Genomic DNA, 16,671 nt, shown 5'->3' with positions numbered 1-16,671 from the left:
TAAAAGCAAAGCCATTCAAGATATCAGAAAAGGTTATCAAAGAAAAGAAATCTCTTTTTTGAGATAAGGCTGACTGAGCCACAAATACAAATGGTGCTGGGTGTGAAACAATCAGGGTTGATACAGAGCAAAAAGTCTCTTGAAATTGACTCAAGCTGATTGAGCAAAAGCCAAGCTGCCCAAAACTCAAGACCACAAACCAACCACCACTTTCAAAACTGACAAAATTTTCTTTGTTTGATTGCAAGAAAGTTTTCGAGGAGCTCATTATTTTTTGATCCGTCACCGGAAAAAAAATTACACCGGAAAAAATGGGGTCTTTGAAATTCTGACTACCATTTTCAGCTTATATTCATTTTTCTTTATTTTGCTATTCCTCCCACACATAAATTACACTTTCAAGAATTTATTTATTTTTATATATAAAGCAACTCACACTTAGATCGGGACAAAAATTTGTCGTCGAAAAAAAAAAATTCGCCGGAAAAAATGGAGTCCTTGAAATTCCGTCGACCACCATTTTATGCCACCAGTGACCAAAACAAAAAGCAAGAGAATAAAATAACCTAAAAAAAAATTGAGTATAATATGAAATAAGAAAAAGGGATAAGAAAAAGAAGAAAGAATAAAAAAAAGTACTAAATATACATGTGGCAGTGCGTGCAATTCACCACTTGCCAAGAGTTTGGTTGTTTAGTTTTAGGGTGGTATTTATTTCATTTAAAAAATATTTAGGGGGTAATAAAATTTTCGCAAAGATAAAGTGTGTAGTTGGAAATTTGGGTATAGGTGAGGGGGTACTTATACATTTTTCCAAATAAAAACCTACCCTAATTAACAGTACAATTATAAATTTATATTAAAAATATATAATTTTATTAAAAGAAACTAAAAATCGATTCAATAGGGTACAATTTAATTAATTTTTAAATATCTATTCACACTCTCGTTAATACCAAAATTGTTACTCTATATTTTGAAAGGAAAATATATAGTCCTTTTGCTATTGTTCGAACCCAAATTTAAATCTATTTCTATTTCTTTTTTTTTTCTTTCCTACAACTTAAAAGGCAAAATTAAAAGTAAATATGACAACTTCTAGTTGGAGTACACAAACTGAAGAACACCACTGCCGCCTCCATTCAGTATTCAGACGTCCTTCGAGGTATCTTCTTCTCCTTTTCTGCTTTTATTTTCCTTTCTTTTCGTGCTGTTTATGGTTGTGATTAATGAAGACTTACAGTGAATTGTTATTGTGAGCACCAAATTTTTGCTCCACATAAGAAATTACTCCTAAAAATAGTCCAAAATAATTTTATTGTTGTTATAGAATATTAGAATTTTTTTCCTTTCTTTTATTTGTTTTGCATTTATTCGCATTGTTTATGCATGTTAGGAATATCGTAAATCATTAAAAAATATTCAAATCTTAATTTCATAGTATTTTAGATTTTAAATTGCATTTTTAGGATTTAGTTACAGATTAAGTGCATAAATAATACATAAAATAAAAAAAATACACATCAATCATTCTTGCTTCGTTTTTGCATTTTTAGATTCAATTAGTTAAATAGGTCATTTTTGCAAAATCAATTTGAAATTGGGTGTTTTAATTAATGGGTTAAGTTTGCCCATCTCCTTAACTGGCCCAACCGGATCCCCCTCTCATAAAAACACCCATTTTCCAAAACCCGAGAAAGACAACAGATCCCTTCCCCCTTTTTAGAAAACCCTAAGCAGCCTCCCCCTTATCCATCTTGATCCTCCTAGCAGCCGCCGTTGTTGATTCCTCTCACTAATACACACTCCTCCCTTTCACACACGCTTAGGCCTCTAGTAATAGCTTAAAATTACAGAGTTCAGATCTGAAATTCAAGGTTACAAAGTTGGGTTCAATTTCAATTCGTTTTTTACATTTTTTGGGGAGTTTCAGAGTTTAGTGAAGCTGTAGAGCTTGTTTCGAATCTGGAAGAAAGAGAAATACACGGATTCCTGCATCTTTGAATACAAAAAAATCTCATACAAAAAATAGGAAAAATCAAGAGCAAAACTGTTTGAAGTTGCCACTGCCTTGTTTTCTCATTTTTCTGGGATTCTGAAGTTTGTGCCGATTATATGTTGTTGCATCTGTTGTATCTACTTTGCCGAGCTCTTCGGACTGATTTGCTACCCTTATTTGGCTCATATCAACATCTTCCTTGCTCAAGTAGGTCAGTCTGAACTCCTTTGTATTTATGGTTTCAGTGGATAATCAAAATTACTAGCTCACAGCTTGATTTCTGTTGATCTGTTATATTCTGAATTTCTGTCATTGTAGTATGTGATAGCTGTATTCGAATATGTATCACATAGTGACCCTGAGGTATGCAATTGTTAAGGATGATATGATTTGAATCACACTTTGACAATGGATACATGATTAAATCAGATTAACCTCCTTATTTAGAGTTACTGTTGTTTTGTCATTAAGTCACCTCAGGTTTATTGTATGTTTATCAGCTCAAACTTGGTCCTAAAGACGATTGAAATATCAGCAAGCATGTTGAATACGAGATAGCGTGTAAAACTTTGTTTGGATAATGAATTTTGCAACTGCACTGTCTAAACATAGTGTAATGGAAGTTTGAAGTTCAAGAATGACTGTAATTCATTAGGATGGTTATTTGTGCAATATTGAATTGATGTTTAAATCGTTGTGGTGATCTGATCTGATTTTTTGTAATAAGAATGAACACTTTGGGCATTTTAAGATTGGCTCAAAATGCCACAAGTTCAAATGATTAGAATAAAACTCTCACGTTTACCATTATTTTTTTTTCTTTCCATAATCCTTCACAAATAATCTCAAAGTTAGCCTAAAATAGTAACTTATAAATATTCGTAGAATGCTTTAGACGCGTTTTAATCTATTATCGTGATTGTGTACACGTTCGCGTGACATAATTATGATTCCCAAAATAAATTAAGGTACGCGTTCGCGCGACCTTGACCAAACAATCTTGATAATAATAAAGTGTTATTAATTGTGTACACGTACGCGTGGCATGATTCTTAACCCACCAAACAAAACGAATACACGTACACATGATTCGTTTCAAGATAATATCACAATTAAGAATAATTGAGCAATAAAAAGCGGTAAAAGGTGCACCCAAGGGTGTGGCCTAGTGGTCAATGAAGTGGGTGAGAACCATGAGGTCTCAGGTTCAAATCCCAGCGCAGGCAAATACTAGGTGATTTCTTCGCATCTATCCAAGGTTTGGTGGATAGAGTTATCTAATACCTGTTGCTGGTGAGAGGTGGCAGGTATCCCATGGAATTAGTCGAGGTTCACGCAAGCTGGCTCGGACACCACATTTATAAAAAAAGTGGTAAAAGGTAAAACGCACATAGGTTCTAAAACACGTAATAATCCGTTAATTAAGCCAGGTATATGATTGTAAAGCGATCGTGATAAAACCACGGAATTCGGGAGTGCATAACACCTTCTCCCGTATGAACAGAATTCCTTACCCGGTCTTCTGGTTTCGCAGACTTTAGAACGGAGTCAAGTTTCCTCGATTTGGGATTTTAAAAACCGGTGACTTGTGACACCATAATAATTATCCTAATTGGTGACTCTGAATTTAATAAATAATCCCATTTTGATTAACATCACTTCAATTGGAAAAACTCCCTTATCCCCTCGGGAAAAAAGAGGTGTGACAGTTATTTGTTAATATGTTGTTGAGTTATACACGAGATAAATTTTGTCCTTTAAATGGTACAATTCGTCTTTCTTATCTTAGGTGACTTCACATTGGATTGTTTTTTTTTCTCAAATAAAAAAAAGTAACTTTACATTGGATTGTAAATGCCTTTGAATGAGCTATTTGATAATCATAGATGGCTTAGATAAAGTATGAGAGTTACAAACTTCATCAATAAGTTAATATTGAATATATTTTGCTTCATAAGTCATTTTTTTTAATCTTCCCAATAAATTTGCTGCTTTGAGTATTGAAAAGTTGAAGGGAAATATCCAGAGTCGATTTTTGTGAGAGATTGTTTATTTGTTTTTGGAAAATAAAGAGGATTATTAAATGGACTAGAATAAAAAGAAAGAAATTGGGAGAAAGATTACTTTTCGGTTTGCTTTAAGTCCCTTTTCAGTAACGAGATTCAGTTTGTTGATTTGAAGTTACTGTCTTAATAGAATCCACTGTGGAGAACCGCTAAATGGAGGAATCCAAAGAGGAAGCGAAGTCTTTCAAAGAATTGGGAGTTTCTGATCAACTGATTGAGGCTTGTGATAATTTGGGTTGGAAAACTCCTTCTAAAATACAAGTTGAAGCTATTCCTCATGCCTTTGAAGGTTTTTTCAATCTTCCCTTCTTTATGTTTTTCATCTTTTCCTTTGCGTATGTTCTCTTTCTTGCTTATCTTTTACCTGTTTTCTCCTTATAAATATGATATTTCAAGTGGATTTAAGCTATGTGCTAATAATTAAAATAGGTTTAAAGTTCTAAGCTGATTATGCTAGTGTGTTTTAGGTTGTGGGGTTGAAACTTCCACTATCCTATTTTGCCCGTGGTAGCAGAACATCTGAAGACATGATTTTGTGGAAGCCATTGTTTGAGAAGTACTGGAAAATTCTAGCTTTATGATAATAGAGAAGTGCGAAATAGAGACATAACATTTTGTTGTAGAGCAAATTTATGGAGAGAGGTAATTAAGTGTTGGGATGAGTTGTGAATTAGGAATCTTCCTTTTTTGGCTACTGGGAGGGTGTAGATTCAGATTGTTATAAATTAAAGGGTAACTTTTGAAAATTTTAAACACTAGTCCTGGGGAGAGAGGGGGGGGGGGGTTCTGATGAAATACCTGTCATTAGGGATAGAGAATTAGTTTCTGGATACAATGGTGCTGTAGGCAGAGCACATTCAAATCTAGATAACAGCAGCTTTATGCAATTGCCTCAAGTGATGGTATTTGATACAATCTAGTGTCATGGAATAGAATATTTTTGAACTATAAATTCTTTAGAAACTTGAAAATTTGGAATGGCTAGGGGAAAGGTAATGTGGGTTTCCTGTAAGGTCCTTATATGACTCCTAGCTGGTCAGAAAACCATATGTTTGTACAATGCAAATTTTCCACTAAGTTATGGAATATAATGTTGCATTTGAGGGACGTTTGGTGGACCATGCAAAATTCAGTCAAGCAAACAATGTGAGTGCTGCTAATAAACTAGTAGGGGGGTGAGCTTTTTGCAGTGATTCCACATACATTGAAGTGGAAAATTTGGGGGGGGGGGAGGTAGGGGAGGGAGATCCTTTGACGGCATAAAGTTCATTTCCGAAATTGCTGGCATCATACATTTTCTTATCTATCATTGGACTTTGAAGCACTCAAAAGTATTCCAATTTGTATGCTTGTTTGGAAGACCTTTCTAAAGAACATTATTTGTATTTTGATCCCTTTTTATTATTTGAACCTTTTGTATATCATCCTCTATTTGGTGAAAGTATTAATTCTTATAAACTATTTGATTGGGTTTTGTTCTAGGCAAAGACTTAATTGGTCTGGCTCAAACGGGTTCTGGAAAGACTGGAGCTTTTGCAATTCCTATACTGCAGGCCCTATTAGATTCTCCGCATGCCTTTTATGCCTGCGTTCTCTCTCCAACGAGGTCCCTTATTCGTCTGATTACTTGTCTTATTTTGTAGCTCTTTGGTGATTTAATCTCCAACGTTTTTCTTTGTGTATTCCAGAGAGCTCGCGATTCAAATTGCTGAACAATTTGAAGCTTTAGGATCCGGTGTTGGAGTAAAATGTGCAGTGGTTAGCTTGACTAAGTCATATTTACATGCATGAACTTCTCATTTTCACCTTCAAATGTAATCCAAAGGGTTGATAACCACTTGTTAGACAATGGGTATTTGTAGCGATGTGTCTGTAGAACAGGGTAGACCGTGTTAGAATTGAAACAGTCATATATGATGGTTGACATTGGCATTCAGCTAGACGTTGTTTTGTTAAATGATTGCTTGTAATTGTTTCACAGCTGGTTGGTGGGATAGGTCCAGTACAGCAGAGCATCGCCCTTGGGAAAAGACCTCACATTGTTGTAAGTACTGATATCTAGTACCACATTTTTGTGTCAGAGATCTAGTAAGCCATGTGGACGACTTGTTACACTAGATTTGCTAAAGCTATTGTATGTTGTTACAGATTTTTAATATGCTTAATCTCTGACATTTGTTTGAGTGCTCATTTGGATGCTGTCTGATGTAGGTGGCAACACCTGGTCGGCTACTGGATCATCTTGCCAATACTAAAGGGTTTTCTCTTCGTACGATAAAGTACTTGGTAAGTTTGTCCATTGAGTCTTATGCTGAAAATGTTCCAGAGATGTTCTCATTCTGCCTGTTTATGTACTCTTTTTGTTTTCTTTTGGATGAAAACCCAAAAGTGCAATGTTGATTCATGACATTTGGTTGAATGATATGTTATTATGTCACTGTTGACATTAAAAGTGATATTTGCTGCATGTTCGAGGCTAGGCCTTTTGATGTTTGGCAAGTCATATGATTTCGAATGCCGTCTGGTCCATTTTTCCCACAGCGTGCATACAGTATATCTCGTCAGAGGTGAAGCTGCTTGTCATTTTTTCCTGCAGCATTGACGTCTTTACTTTTTAACTTTCCAACATATTGAGCCGCAGAAAGCATTTGACTACATATGTTCCTCTGAAACTTGCTCATCTCCATGTGGGTTGACAGTTAAATGCTTTTCCCCCAACTACAGCATGAGGCACACTGGCACATCGCCTTAGGTGCGGACAATTGGACCAAGCAAGAAATTCATTAATTTGAAGCAATATGTATCCAAAAATAAAATACAGTTCATTATATTCGATGCGAATGGTATTCAGACTTGTTTTAGAATTCCATCTTTTAATATCTTGATTTCCATTCGTAACCAAGTCTAGGTTTCTTGAAAATATAAATATGTGTATCACAACAGATTACTTTAGTTGGATAAGCATGCATGCGTATTCTGAGTCATGAACTTGTTGTACATGCAACAGGTATTGGATGAGGCAGACAGGCTGCTAGATGAGGAATTTGAAAAGGCCCTTGATAAGATTTTGCATGCGATCCCTCATGATCGAAGGACTTACCTATTTTCTGCTACAATGTCCAACAAGGTTAGCTTTCACGCGGTTTATATGAATCCATTGTTAATCATAAATGGTCTATTCTCTGTGTGGATAATTTCTCTTTCTAGGTTCTGTTCTTAAGAGAAATTCCCTTCTCTGATGGCGGATAGGTATTTTTCCTGAGTACTTGGGTAGGAATGAAAATTTTCCTTTTTTATTTTCCAAATATCATATGGCAGTGGATGCACTTATTCTCTGTATCGTAATAGCAATATGATTATTACATGAAATTGTCTGGGAAAGAAAAATGAGAAGGTGGGGTTGTTGTGAATGGCAAGTTAATTTGCTCCTGTTCTGCTTCTCTTTAAGGAATTTATTTTTATGCCTAATAGTTTCTGCTGTGCCACTCTTGATGAAACCTTCGAGGAGTAAACTTTTTGCATGGGAAGTCTGATTCTTAATATATCTGTACACTAAACTACAGGTAAAGAAACTTCAGAGGGCTTGTTTGAGAAATCCTGTTAAGGTACAAATATAACGATGCCAATTTTCACCATATAATTTGTAGGTGGTCAAGAGTATTTTGCGTAACTGTGTTTATAATTTGTTTCAGATTGAAGCTGCATCTAAATATTCCACTGTTGATACACTGAAGCAGCAATTTCGTTTTCTTCCTGCTAAGTATAAGGTTAGTTCTTTAGTGAAAAGTTTCTCTTTTAGGTTTGTTGGGAGAAAGCAAGCCAAGTGGCAAGCATTGTATCCAGCAATTGGCTTATAATGATGTTCCATGTAAATTACATCTTGTTGATGACAATCATTGAGTTTGAATTTATCTGCTTAAGCGCCGAAGGTGTTCAGAGAAAGTGTATTCTTACTACGGAACTCTATTTGTGTTGCTGTGCTCTCATAATAATCATCATTATATGGCTTAAGGATGTGGGAGTTTTGACATTGTGAGACCACTAGAATAAAAAACAATCACGTGGATAAAAGAGGGCAGAGACATGATCATAATGATTGTGCTGCTAACTAGCGTTACAAAGCAATAACTAGGATGACCAGTCACTCTTTACAAGATTCATGTTTGTACCTTTTCCCATAGTATTAATCATGAAAGTCTAAGTAGTTGCATCTCTTGATTATTTGAAGTGAACATAGTCCAACTGAGGCAAAGGTCAGCCCTCATAGAGGGCTTATTGCAGTTAAGACTGCACCGACATACGCTGTTAAAAAACCTATATGCACACTTGGTCTCTTTTCTCTAAATATGTAAATAATCAAGCAAGTTACTGTATTCTTGGTCTCTGCTATGGGGTTTCTCAGTTAATTCTTGGTTTTGGTTCTTGACTTTTTTGGACTTTTTATTCTCTGTTTCAGCTTAGTGTGTTTCCAAATTAATGCTTTGTGGTTTTGTATATTTTTTTTTAAATCTTTTGCTTTGGTTCAAGTTTTGATCTTTTTGCTATATGAAGTTTATGCATGCATTTTAGTGTTTCTAAATTAGACATGTTTTGTTATTAGTTTTGTTTCTGTTTAAGTTCAGTTTGAAATTGAACTGAAAGATTTTGACTGCAAATTGGACAATCTTGCAATAGTTAGTGTTGTTTAATCTGCTAAGCTAATTCATTAGTGTGGTTCTACTTGCTGCCATTAATTCTTTTCATCTTTTCTTTAGCTTGAGGGTCTATCCTAAAAAACCTCTCCTTCCAGGGTAGGGTTAGGGCTGCGTACATCTTGCCTTCTCCAGACCCACTTGTGGGAATTTACTGGTTTTGTTGTTGTTCCTATGGGGTTTCTCACACTTCTAGTCCTAATAAATTGTTTCTTGTATTATTTTTTTGATAAGTAATTAAAGATATTATAAATTTATGCACTAAGCCAGTGCATCAGGCATAAGTACAGGTCGTGCAAACCCTCTATTGTATCTAACGTTACATATACATCATGTTCAATTACCAGATTGCACCAAAAGCTAACAAAAATACATCTCTGTTTAAGGCTGTGAATGTTTCTCTTTGTGCCTTCAAAAATTCTATCATTTCTTTCAAGCCAGATAGTCTACCAAATGGCTTGAGGTTGGTATTCCAAGTTCTTAGAGATTTCTTGCTAATTCCCTCTCTGCTCCAAGCTAGCAAGAGCTCAACAATTGATTTTGGCATGGTCCAACTCATGCCCAGAATTACCAGAAACATATTCCACAACGGCCTAGTGACCCTACAATGCAAGAGGAGGTGGAAAACTTCTTCTGGATGCTCTTCACGCAATGGACATCTATTGCGCAGTTGAAACCCCCTCTTTTGGAGGTGCGATTGTGTGAGACAAGCCTCCCGAGCAACAATCCAAGAGAAACAAGAAATCTTCAAAGGGGCCTTACTTCTCCAAACCTTTTCCCAAGGACATAATACCTCGTCGCTGCTAGAATCCAGCATGTGGTAACAATATTTGACTGAAAAGAGACCCTGTTGATCACTTTTCCAACCTATGGAGTCTGTTTTGTTGTGCTCCAAGGTTATGTTGTTTATCCTCTGAAGCAAAATACAGTCTTTCCACTTCCCAATCATTAAAATTCCTTTTAGGTAAAAGATTCCACCCTTGTGTTGAAAAGAATACTGCAATTTCTCCCTTTTGTTGAAAAGATAAGCTGAAAATGTCCATGAATTGGTGTTTTAGTGGGGTGTGACCCAATCATGCATCTTCCGAAAATCTGATTTTCCTCCCATCACCAAAAGCTTATATTTGACTTGAATTTGTTCTAATAGCCTCTGATATTTTTCCATACTCTGGTACCATGAGAGGCTGTAGAGATTTTTGTACTCCAGGGGCTCTCAAGTGTGAATTTTTCCACCAACACTCTCCTCCATAGTGCCTCTACCTCGTTGAATCTCCAGTGCCATTTCATCAACATGCTTTCATTGTGACGTTTTAGGTTCTTAATACCAAGACCACCTTTCCTTCTATCTCGAGTGACTGATTTCCAATTCAAAAGGCATAAAGCATTAGATTGTTTATTTCCTTGCGAAAGGAAGTTTTGTCTCAATTTATCCAATCTTTTCAAAACCGAGGAAGGAGGCGGGAAAAGAGACATGGTGTAAGTAGGAAGTTCGCTGAGCACACTGTTGATTAAAGTGACTCTCCCCCCCAAAGAAAGATATTGTTTCTTCCAAATAACCAACTTCTTCTCCGTCTTCTCAATCACCTCATTCCGTATTGTCACTGATTTATACTTGTCTCCCAAAGGTAAGCCCAAATACTTTGTAGGAAGAGCTCCAATGTTGCACTGCAAAACGTTGGCAAGTTGACTGATATATGGCATATCATTAACTGGGAAGAGAACTTTTCGTGAAGTTGATGTGTAACCCCGAGACAACTTCAAAAAAAAGTTAGAACCATCCTAAAAATCAAAACTTGGTGTTCCTCTGCATCACACATGATCAGAGTATCGCCTTCATATAAAATGTGAGTGATTTTGAGATTCCCAGTTCCTCTACTGTCCGCATGAAAACCCGAGATCCAATTTGCATATATTGCACTGTATAACATCTTGCTAAGGCCCTCCATGACAAGTATAAAGAGAAGGAGAAAGAGGATCACCTTGTCGGAGTCCTCTTTGCGAAGAAAAGAAACCCTGAGGATTACCATTAATGAGAATAGAGAATTTTACTGAGGAAATACAAAATCTGATCCAATTAATCCATTTGCCGCTGAAGCCCATCTGCCTTAATAAATTCAGCAAAAACAAAACCCAATTGACTTGATCAAAAGCTTGTTCGATGTCTTACAATGGATTCCCGGCTTTCCTAAGAAAAGCCATTTGAGAGGAGCTATCTATCCGCCAATTTTTTTGAGAGAATCTTGTAGAAACTGCCTATCAAACTGATAAGTCTGAAATCTTTAAGTTCCTTTACACCAGTTTTCTTTTAATTACCCAAAACACTTATCTCTGTATAAGGATTCATAAAAACTAAGAATCTCATTAGAAATGATTTCCATGTTATCAGTAGTGTTACCCCCAACTTCCAGCTTGTCAATTTGATTGAACGTTCTGGGAGAATTAGCCATTTTGTGGGAAAAATCAGTGTTGTTGTCTCCTTGCTTCAACCAGAGGCATCTATTGCCTCTATGAGATTTCTTCCAATCTAAAAATCTCCTTAAGCTACATTTGTAAACTTGCTTTGGAAAGAAGTAGATCATCTGAAAGAGGTGTTTCTTCAGCACCAGAATCCTATTCAGAATACACGATTTCCTATTCTTCAAATGTCCAAAAGAGGACTTAGTTCCATTCCTTCAACTTAAGTTTCAACAACTTAACATAAGTTTCAACAACTTAACATAAGTTTCAACAACTTAAGTTTCTGTGCAAAAATTAAATTCGGGCTGCCAACAATGTTGAAAGAACTCCACCAGTTACTGACCATTTCCCCAAATTCGGGATGTTCCAACGATATATTTTCAAATTTAAAGTAAGAGACATTATTAGACCAGTGCCCGCACTCAATAAATAATGGGCTATGATTCGAGACAATACGAGGAATAGTAGATTGTTTGATAACACCGAATAGATTATCCCACTCGGCAGAAAACAAAAATCTGTCGATCCTCGAAGCCACTATGCAGGAATTATCTTTAGACCAAGTATACTTTCCCCCAAATAAAGGGGGATTTATCAAATTCAAGTCCACGATGAAATCCGAGCTCAGTCAAACCTAGAACAATGTTCTCTCTCACAAGGAAACCTTGTGATATTGACCCAAGGTCCCTCACAAAGACCCCTGACAGCCGAACCAACCATAATTGGTTCTCTCATCCCTATTGATGGGTGCATACACTCTGGACATGCACCATGAAAAATCAGAGTGCATATTTGAGAGTTTGATGGTGATGGAATGAAGTGGAAAATTACAGACCCCTTCCAAACCCTTTTGTCCCAAAGAATAATTATACCACCCTTTGTCCGATCCGCTTCCACAAAAGCATAATCCACCCATCTACCAAATTTAAGACCACCAACCAGCTTGTGAGACCAAAATTCAAGCTTAGTTTCTTGAAGACAAACGATGTCGGCTTTCCATTCAGAAAGAAGAGCCTTCACCATATCTCGTATGTCGGCGTTATTCAAACCTCTTACATTCCAAGAGACAATCTTGAGCTTCATCCGTAAGAAATGGCTGAAACCTTCCCTCATCACCCTGAAAACCCTTATCATAATTCACCCGGAATACCAATCTATCAAGTTCATGGGCAAATTTCTGTTTCTTCCCATATTGCTTATTGCAATAATTAGACTTCCTGTAAGCATTCTTCCTTCTTTCAATTTGCTGTAGCATCTCTGCTATATCCTTCTCTGGCCCAACATATTTGATACCTAACATTTTACATACCTTGGGAGTATTTCTGCGAATCCAAAGAGATGTTATCTTCATCAAAGTTAAGAAGTTTTCCCATACCTTCTGACTCGGTCTTGTCATTATACCAGCAGAGACGTTGGGCATCATCCTGGGTGCAAGGTGTTAGATTAGACACGGAAGACGAGAGGAGTGATGACAAAAGGGGTTGGGTGTCAGATATTAAAGCATGGAAGGCTCGGGGGAGAGGTGGGGAGGACATGCATGAAATTAAGGCTAACCGATGGGGAGGCGGCAGAGAATTCAGAACTTGGTAAGGTGGGGGTAGGTTGCGAAGGATGGCCTTAATAGCAATATGTAAAATAGCATCTTTAGAGCTCCGTATCGGCAAGTCTAGTTTTTTTGGCATTAAAAATTATTAGGACTAGTTTAGCTAATTCCTTCTCAAAAGGACGACTAGTTTAGCTACTGCCCAATCAGTGGCGTAGCTAGAGATCTCGCTAAGGGTGTTCAAACTTTAAAGAAGTTAATAATTTTTTTTCGATGAGCGGATGCACCGAAAATTTTAAATCAAACTTCGTAATATTTAACTAATAAACCATAAAAACAATTACTATAATAGAAATACAATTTTATAAATCAAAACTAACAAAAAAAACAACAAAAGAAATTCTGGTAAGCAACCAAAAGAAAGAGAGTTGAGAGGGTTTGTACCATGTAAAGAGCTTTTTGTTAAAGAAATTTTTGTAGAGCTTGACTTTTAAATTTTATAGTTTGTACTTATCAATTTTTTTTTTTTGTAATTTGTTTAATAATCACTTTTAATTAAAAAAATTACTTGATTGGTTGTTTTTAATTTATCAAGAAATTTATAGATTAAAAAAGCAGAGTCAATTAGTCCCCACAAGTTGAGGGGGTTAGGGATGTAACTCCTTTTGTCTGCTGAATAGTGATTTATGATCCCACTTTAATTATCGAATAATGATTTGTTGTCTGACTTTATTATTTTGTGCCCACAGGACTGCTATCTTGTCTATATTCTGGCTGAGAAATCTGGCAGTACATCAATGGTTTTCACTCGTACATGTGATGCAACTCGTCTACTGGCTCTAATGCTTCGAAATCTTGGCTTGAGAGCTATACCAATTAGTGGTCAGATGACTCAGGTATATTTTTGAACTTCAAGGCATGCATCTTTTCACTTTGCTAGTTCTATTTCACCCCCCCTCCCTCTCAAAATATCATCTTTTATTGGACAGGAAAATAGGTTTGGAGCTCTAAACAAATTTAAGGCTGGAGAGTGCAATATCCTTATCTGCACTGATGTAGCCAGTCGAGGAATTGATATCCCATCTGTTGATATGGTTATCAACTATGATATTCCAACAAACTCTAAGGTGGATCTTTTTATTCTTACTGCTTGGATAGTTGTAAGCTGTTTTTCTGTTCATTAGGGTGGTCCTGGATTTATCTATGGCTAGGCATGGACCTTTTTGGGTTAGGAAGTTTTCGAAGAACTTTTCGAAGGTGTTGGCCTGTTTTTTAGCTTTCAAAAAATAATACCTAAAACTTCTTCCACACTCCCTCGATCTAAAAAAACAAAAAAAAAACTTTCTCCACTCCCATAACACCCACAAAACTTCCAAAAAACTGCAGCTATCCAGACAAGTTTTCTTTTTTTTTTTTTTCAGAACAGACTTTTTAAAAGTTGTCCAAATTCTGTAGTTCAGCTTGTTTGGAATTTGAAAAAATCGAACACTAAGTGATTTCTTTCCATCTTTCCTAGTCTTGGTAGGTAGAGTTACCCTGTACCTGTGCTGGTGTGAGAGGTAGTTGGTACCCGGTGGAATTGTCGAGGTGCCAGCAAGCTGACCCGGACACCACAAGCAAAAGTTAAAAGAATATAACGGTCTTTGTTTATGCAATATGAAACTTGACTTCATAATACTCAACATTTCAATCTGAATAATCTTAATTTTGTTTTCTGATGCGATTTTAGCTTATCACTGTATGCATGGCCTGCAGGATTATATACATAGGGTGGGAAGAACTGCACGAGCAGGACGTTCTGGGGTTGCTATATCATTAGTGAATCAGTATGATGTGGAGTGGTATATACAGATAGAAAAGCTTATTGGTATAAAAATACAGAAATATTATATTTCCGAGATTCTAATATATTTTTATTCTAGCACTTCTAGTCTGTTTGATACATGTTTTCCTAACTAAAAAGTGATAATCTTCAGCGAAAAAACTAGCTGAGTATCCTGCGAACGAAGAGGAGGTTTTGCTACTCTTGGAGCGTGTAACAGAAGCCAAGAGGATCTCACAGATGGTAATTCTCGTCTCCTTGTTTTTTCCCCTTTGTGAGAGGAGGGTGTACTTCAGTTGGCTGTAATCACTAGGTGGTCAACTTTTGCCTGCACGGGTTAAAGACGGTTTAAATTTAGCCAATTAAATCAAGTGAAATGGGCCCTTATTTTTATTATTAGTTTCCCTTTTAGCACTTAATATTATAGTTGAATTCTCCTCTTTCAACATTTTCATTAGGCTCAGGTGTTGATGTCATTGAGGTAATAAGGTAGAGATAGTGTGAGCATATTTTTGACCTTTTTAGTGTGGTTTGGATGTAGAGCTGTTATTCAGAACATGTGACTGTTATGTGCATTTCTCAGTTGGAGAGGATGTGGAATGTTGTGAGAGGTGACATGTATACAACTTACTCTATGAAATGTTTAAGTTGCTCATATTTCCTGATGTTTGCATGCTGATACATTATTTTATAGGTTGTTAGTAGTTTATGTAGGATTTTTGCCGATGCATGTTTTCTTGGTAATACATTGCTCAATGGAGTTATTAGATCATTAACATCCAATCTATTTTGATTCAGAAAATCAAAGAAAGTGGTGGCAAAAGGAAACACAGAGGCGGAGATGATGCTGACGAGGAGATTGACAGATACTTGGGAGGTAAGAAGGGGAAACTATCAAAGAAGCCAAAGAGAATATATGATTAACCTATATTAGTCCAATTTTGACTTAAATGAGGAATATATAATTAATCCTAATGTGTGCGCACTCCAAAATTTGGATAATAGTGAATGATCATTTAGCAATGTGACAGTTCAATTTCCTCTAGACGTTTAAATCGGATGTCAGTGAGATTTACTGCATGTTTGATCTGAGATATTTTTTATGAACCAATTTGTTCTCTAATCTCTTAATTGCAATTAGCGTTTGTGCTGTACAGTATTATGAATTTTAGAACTAATAATTTGTTCTCTACAAGCCTTCCTAATTTTTCAGAGTTAAGTTGTATTTGTATTCGTGAAAGGTGAGGAAATTATACCTTGGACAAAAATGTCGAGCTCAAACTCAAACTAGGAACTGGAATTTGCAATTTCTCGATCTAATAAGGTTTAGCTCGATCTAAAGCTGAAAGCAAATGAAAAGACTAATGTTATAGTATTTCATATTCATGTGGAACACGAATGAAAATTAAGAAGAGCTATATTGGCTATAATACTTTTTGATATTTACCGATGCTCCAGTTTTTGTTGTTGTAAGTCATTCTTTAATGCTTGGTCGTTGAAGAAGAAGAACGATTGATATCTTCCAATTTCTTCGTTCTTTCCACTTATATGCTAGCTAATTGAGATCATTGATATTGGATTCAAGAGCTAGAGTTTTGCCACAGGAATAAAAGGTTTGCATAAATTTATTTGTTTCAGTTTCCTCTCTTCTGGTTCAAGTTTTATGATTACAAGTAGCAGGGTTGTTGCCTCAAATCTCTCTCCATGTCGTCATAATTTGTATCACATGATGTTTTTGTCATTTTAGACAAGAAAAAGAAAATAAAATTTATCTTTATATACACTCCATTTTTCACTTTATAAAAAGAAACGGAAAAACTCTATAACTAGAAATTAGCCATGTCTAATATACTAAAGTCTATAACTAATCAACTTCTGGGGTTCTGGAGAAGAACTAAGCAAAAGAATAAAAGAACTTGTTCTAGAATGTTGATTGTGGTAAAAGAGATTGATGAGTTTAATGAGAAAGAGTTGGGAGAAAAACAAAGAGATACTCTTGTTTTTTCCCCTTTGTGAGAGGTTTTTCTACTCTTGGAGCGTGTAACAGAAGCCAAGAGGTTTTGTCACGCCGCATGTGCATAATCAATAGTAAT

General features: G+C 36.0%; 1 protein-coding gene and 1 long non-coding RNA gene across 9 annotated transcripts; one reads left to right on the top strand and one right to left on the bottom strand.

Moving 5' to 3' along the window:
- Positions 1-1,621: 1,621 nt before the first annotated feature.
- Positions 1,622-15,701, top strand: LOC104098462 (DEAD-box ATP-dependent RNA helicase 10-like). 7 transcript variants are annotated; one of them, XM_009605202.4, is made up of 14 exons: positions 1,622-2,206; positions 4,196-4,354; positions 5,548-5,671; positions 5,754-5,823; positions 6,047-6,109; positions 6,277-6,351; positions 7,073-7,192; positions 7,629-7,670; positions 7,758-7,832; positions 13,506-13,652; positions 13,746-13,883; positions 14,512-14,623; positions 14,733-14,821; positions 15,377-15,701. In XM_009605202.4, exons 2-14 carry the CDS (start codon positions 4,219-4,221, stop codon positions 15,500-15,502), a joined length of 1,317 nt encoding a protein of 438 aa, XP_009603497.1. In that variant the 5' UTR covers positions 1,622-2,206; positions 4,196-4,218; the 3' UTR covers positions 15,503-15,701. The 7 variants fall into 7 exon arrangements, with proteins under 7 accessions (XP_009603497.1, XP_009603498.1, XP_009603495.1 ...); XM_009605203.4 differs by having other exon boundaries at positions 4,181-4,354; XM_009605200.4 differs by having other exon boundaries at positions 1,622-2,210.
- Positions 14,732-16,459, bottom strand: LOC138900537 (uncharacterized). 2 transcript variants are annotated; one of them, XR_011411614.1, is made up of 2 exons: positions 16,012-16,459; positions 14,732-14,906 (listed from the first exon to the last, which is right to left on the bottom strand). It is a non-coding gene; the product is annotated as an uncharacterized lncRNA (long non-coding RNA). The 2 variants fall into 2 exon arrangements; XR_011411615.1 differs by having other exon boundaries at positions 16,026-16,459.
- Between the last annotated feature and the right edge of the window lie 212 nt (positions 16,460-16,671).

This window comes from Nicotiana tomentosiformis, chromosome 10, assembly GCF_000390325.3.
Source record: "Nicotiana tomentosiformis chromosome 10, ASM39032v3, whole genome shotgun sequence".
In the NCBI taxonomy this organism is placed as follows: Eukaryota; Viridiplantae; Streptophyta; class Magnoliopsida; order Solanales; family Solanaceae; genus Nicotiana; species Nicotiana tomentosiformis.
This window is presented reverse-complemented; position numbering and strand designations above follow the sequence as displayed.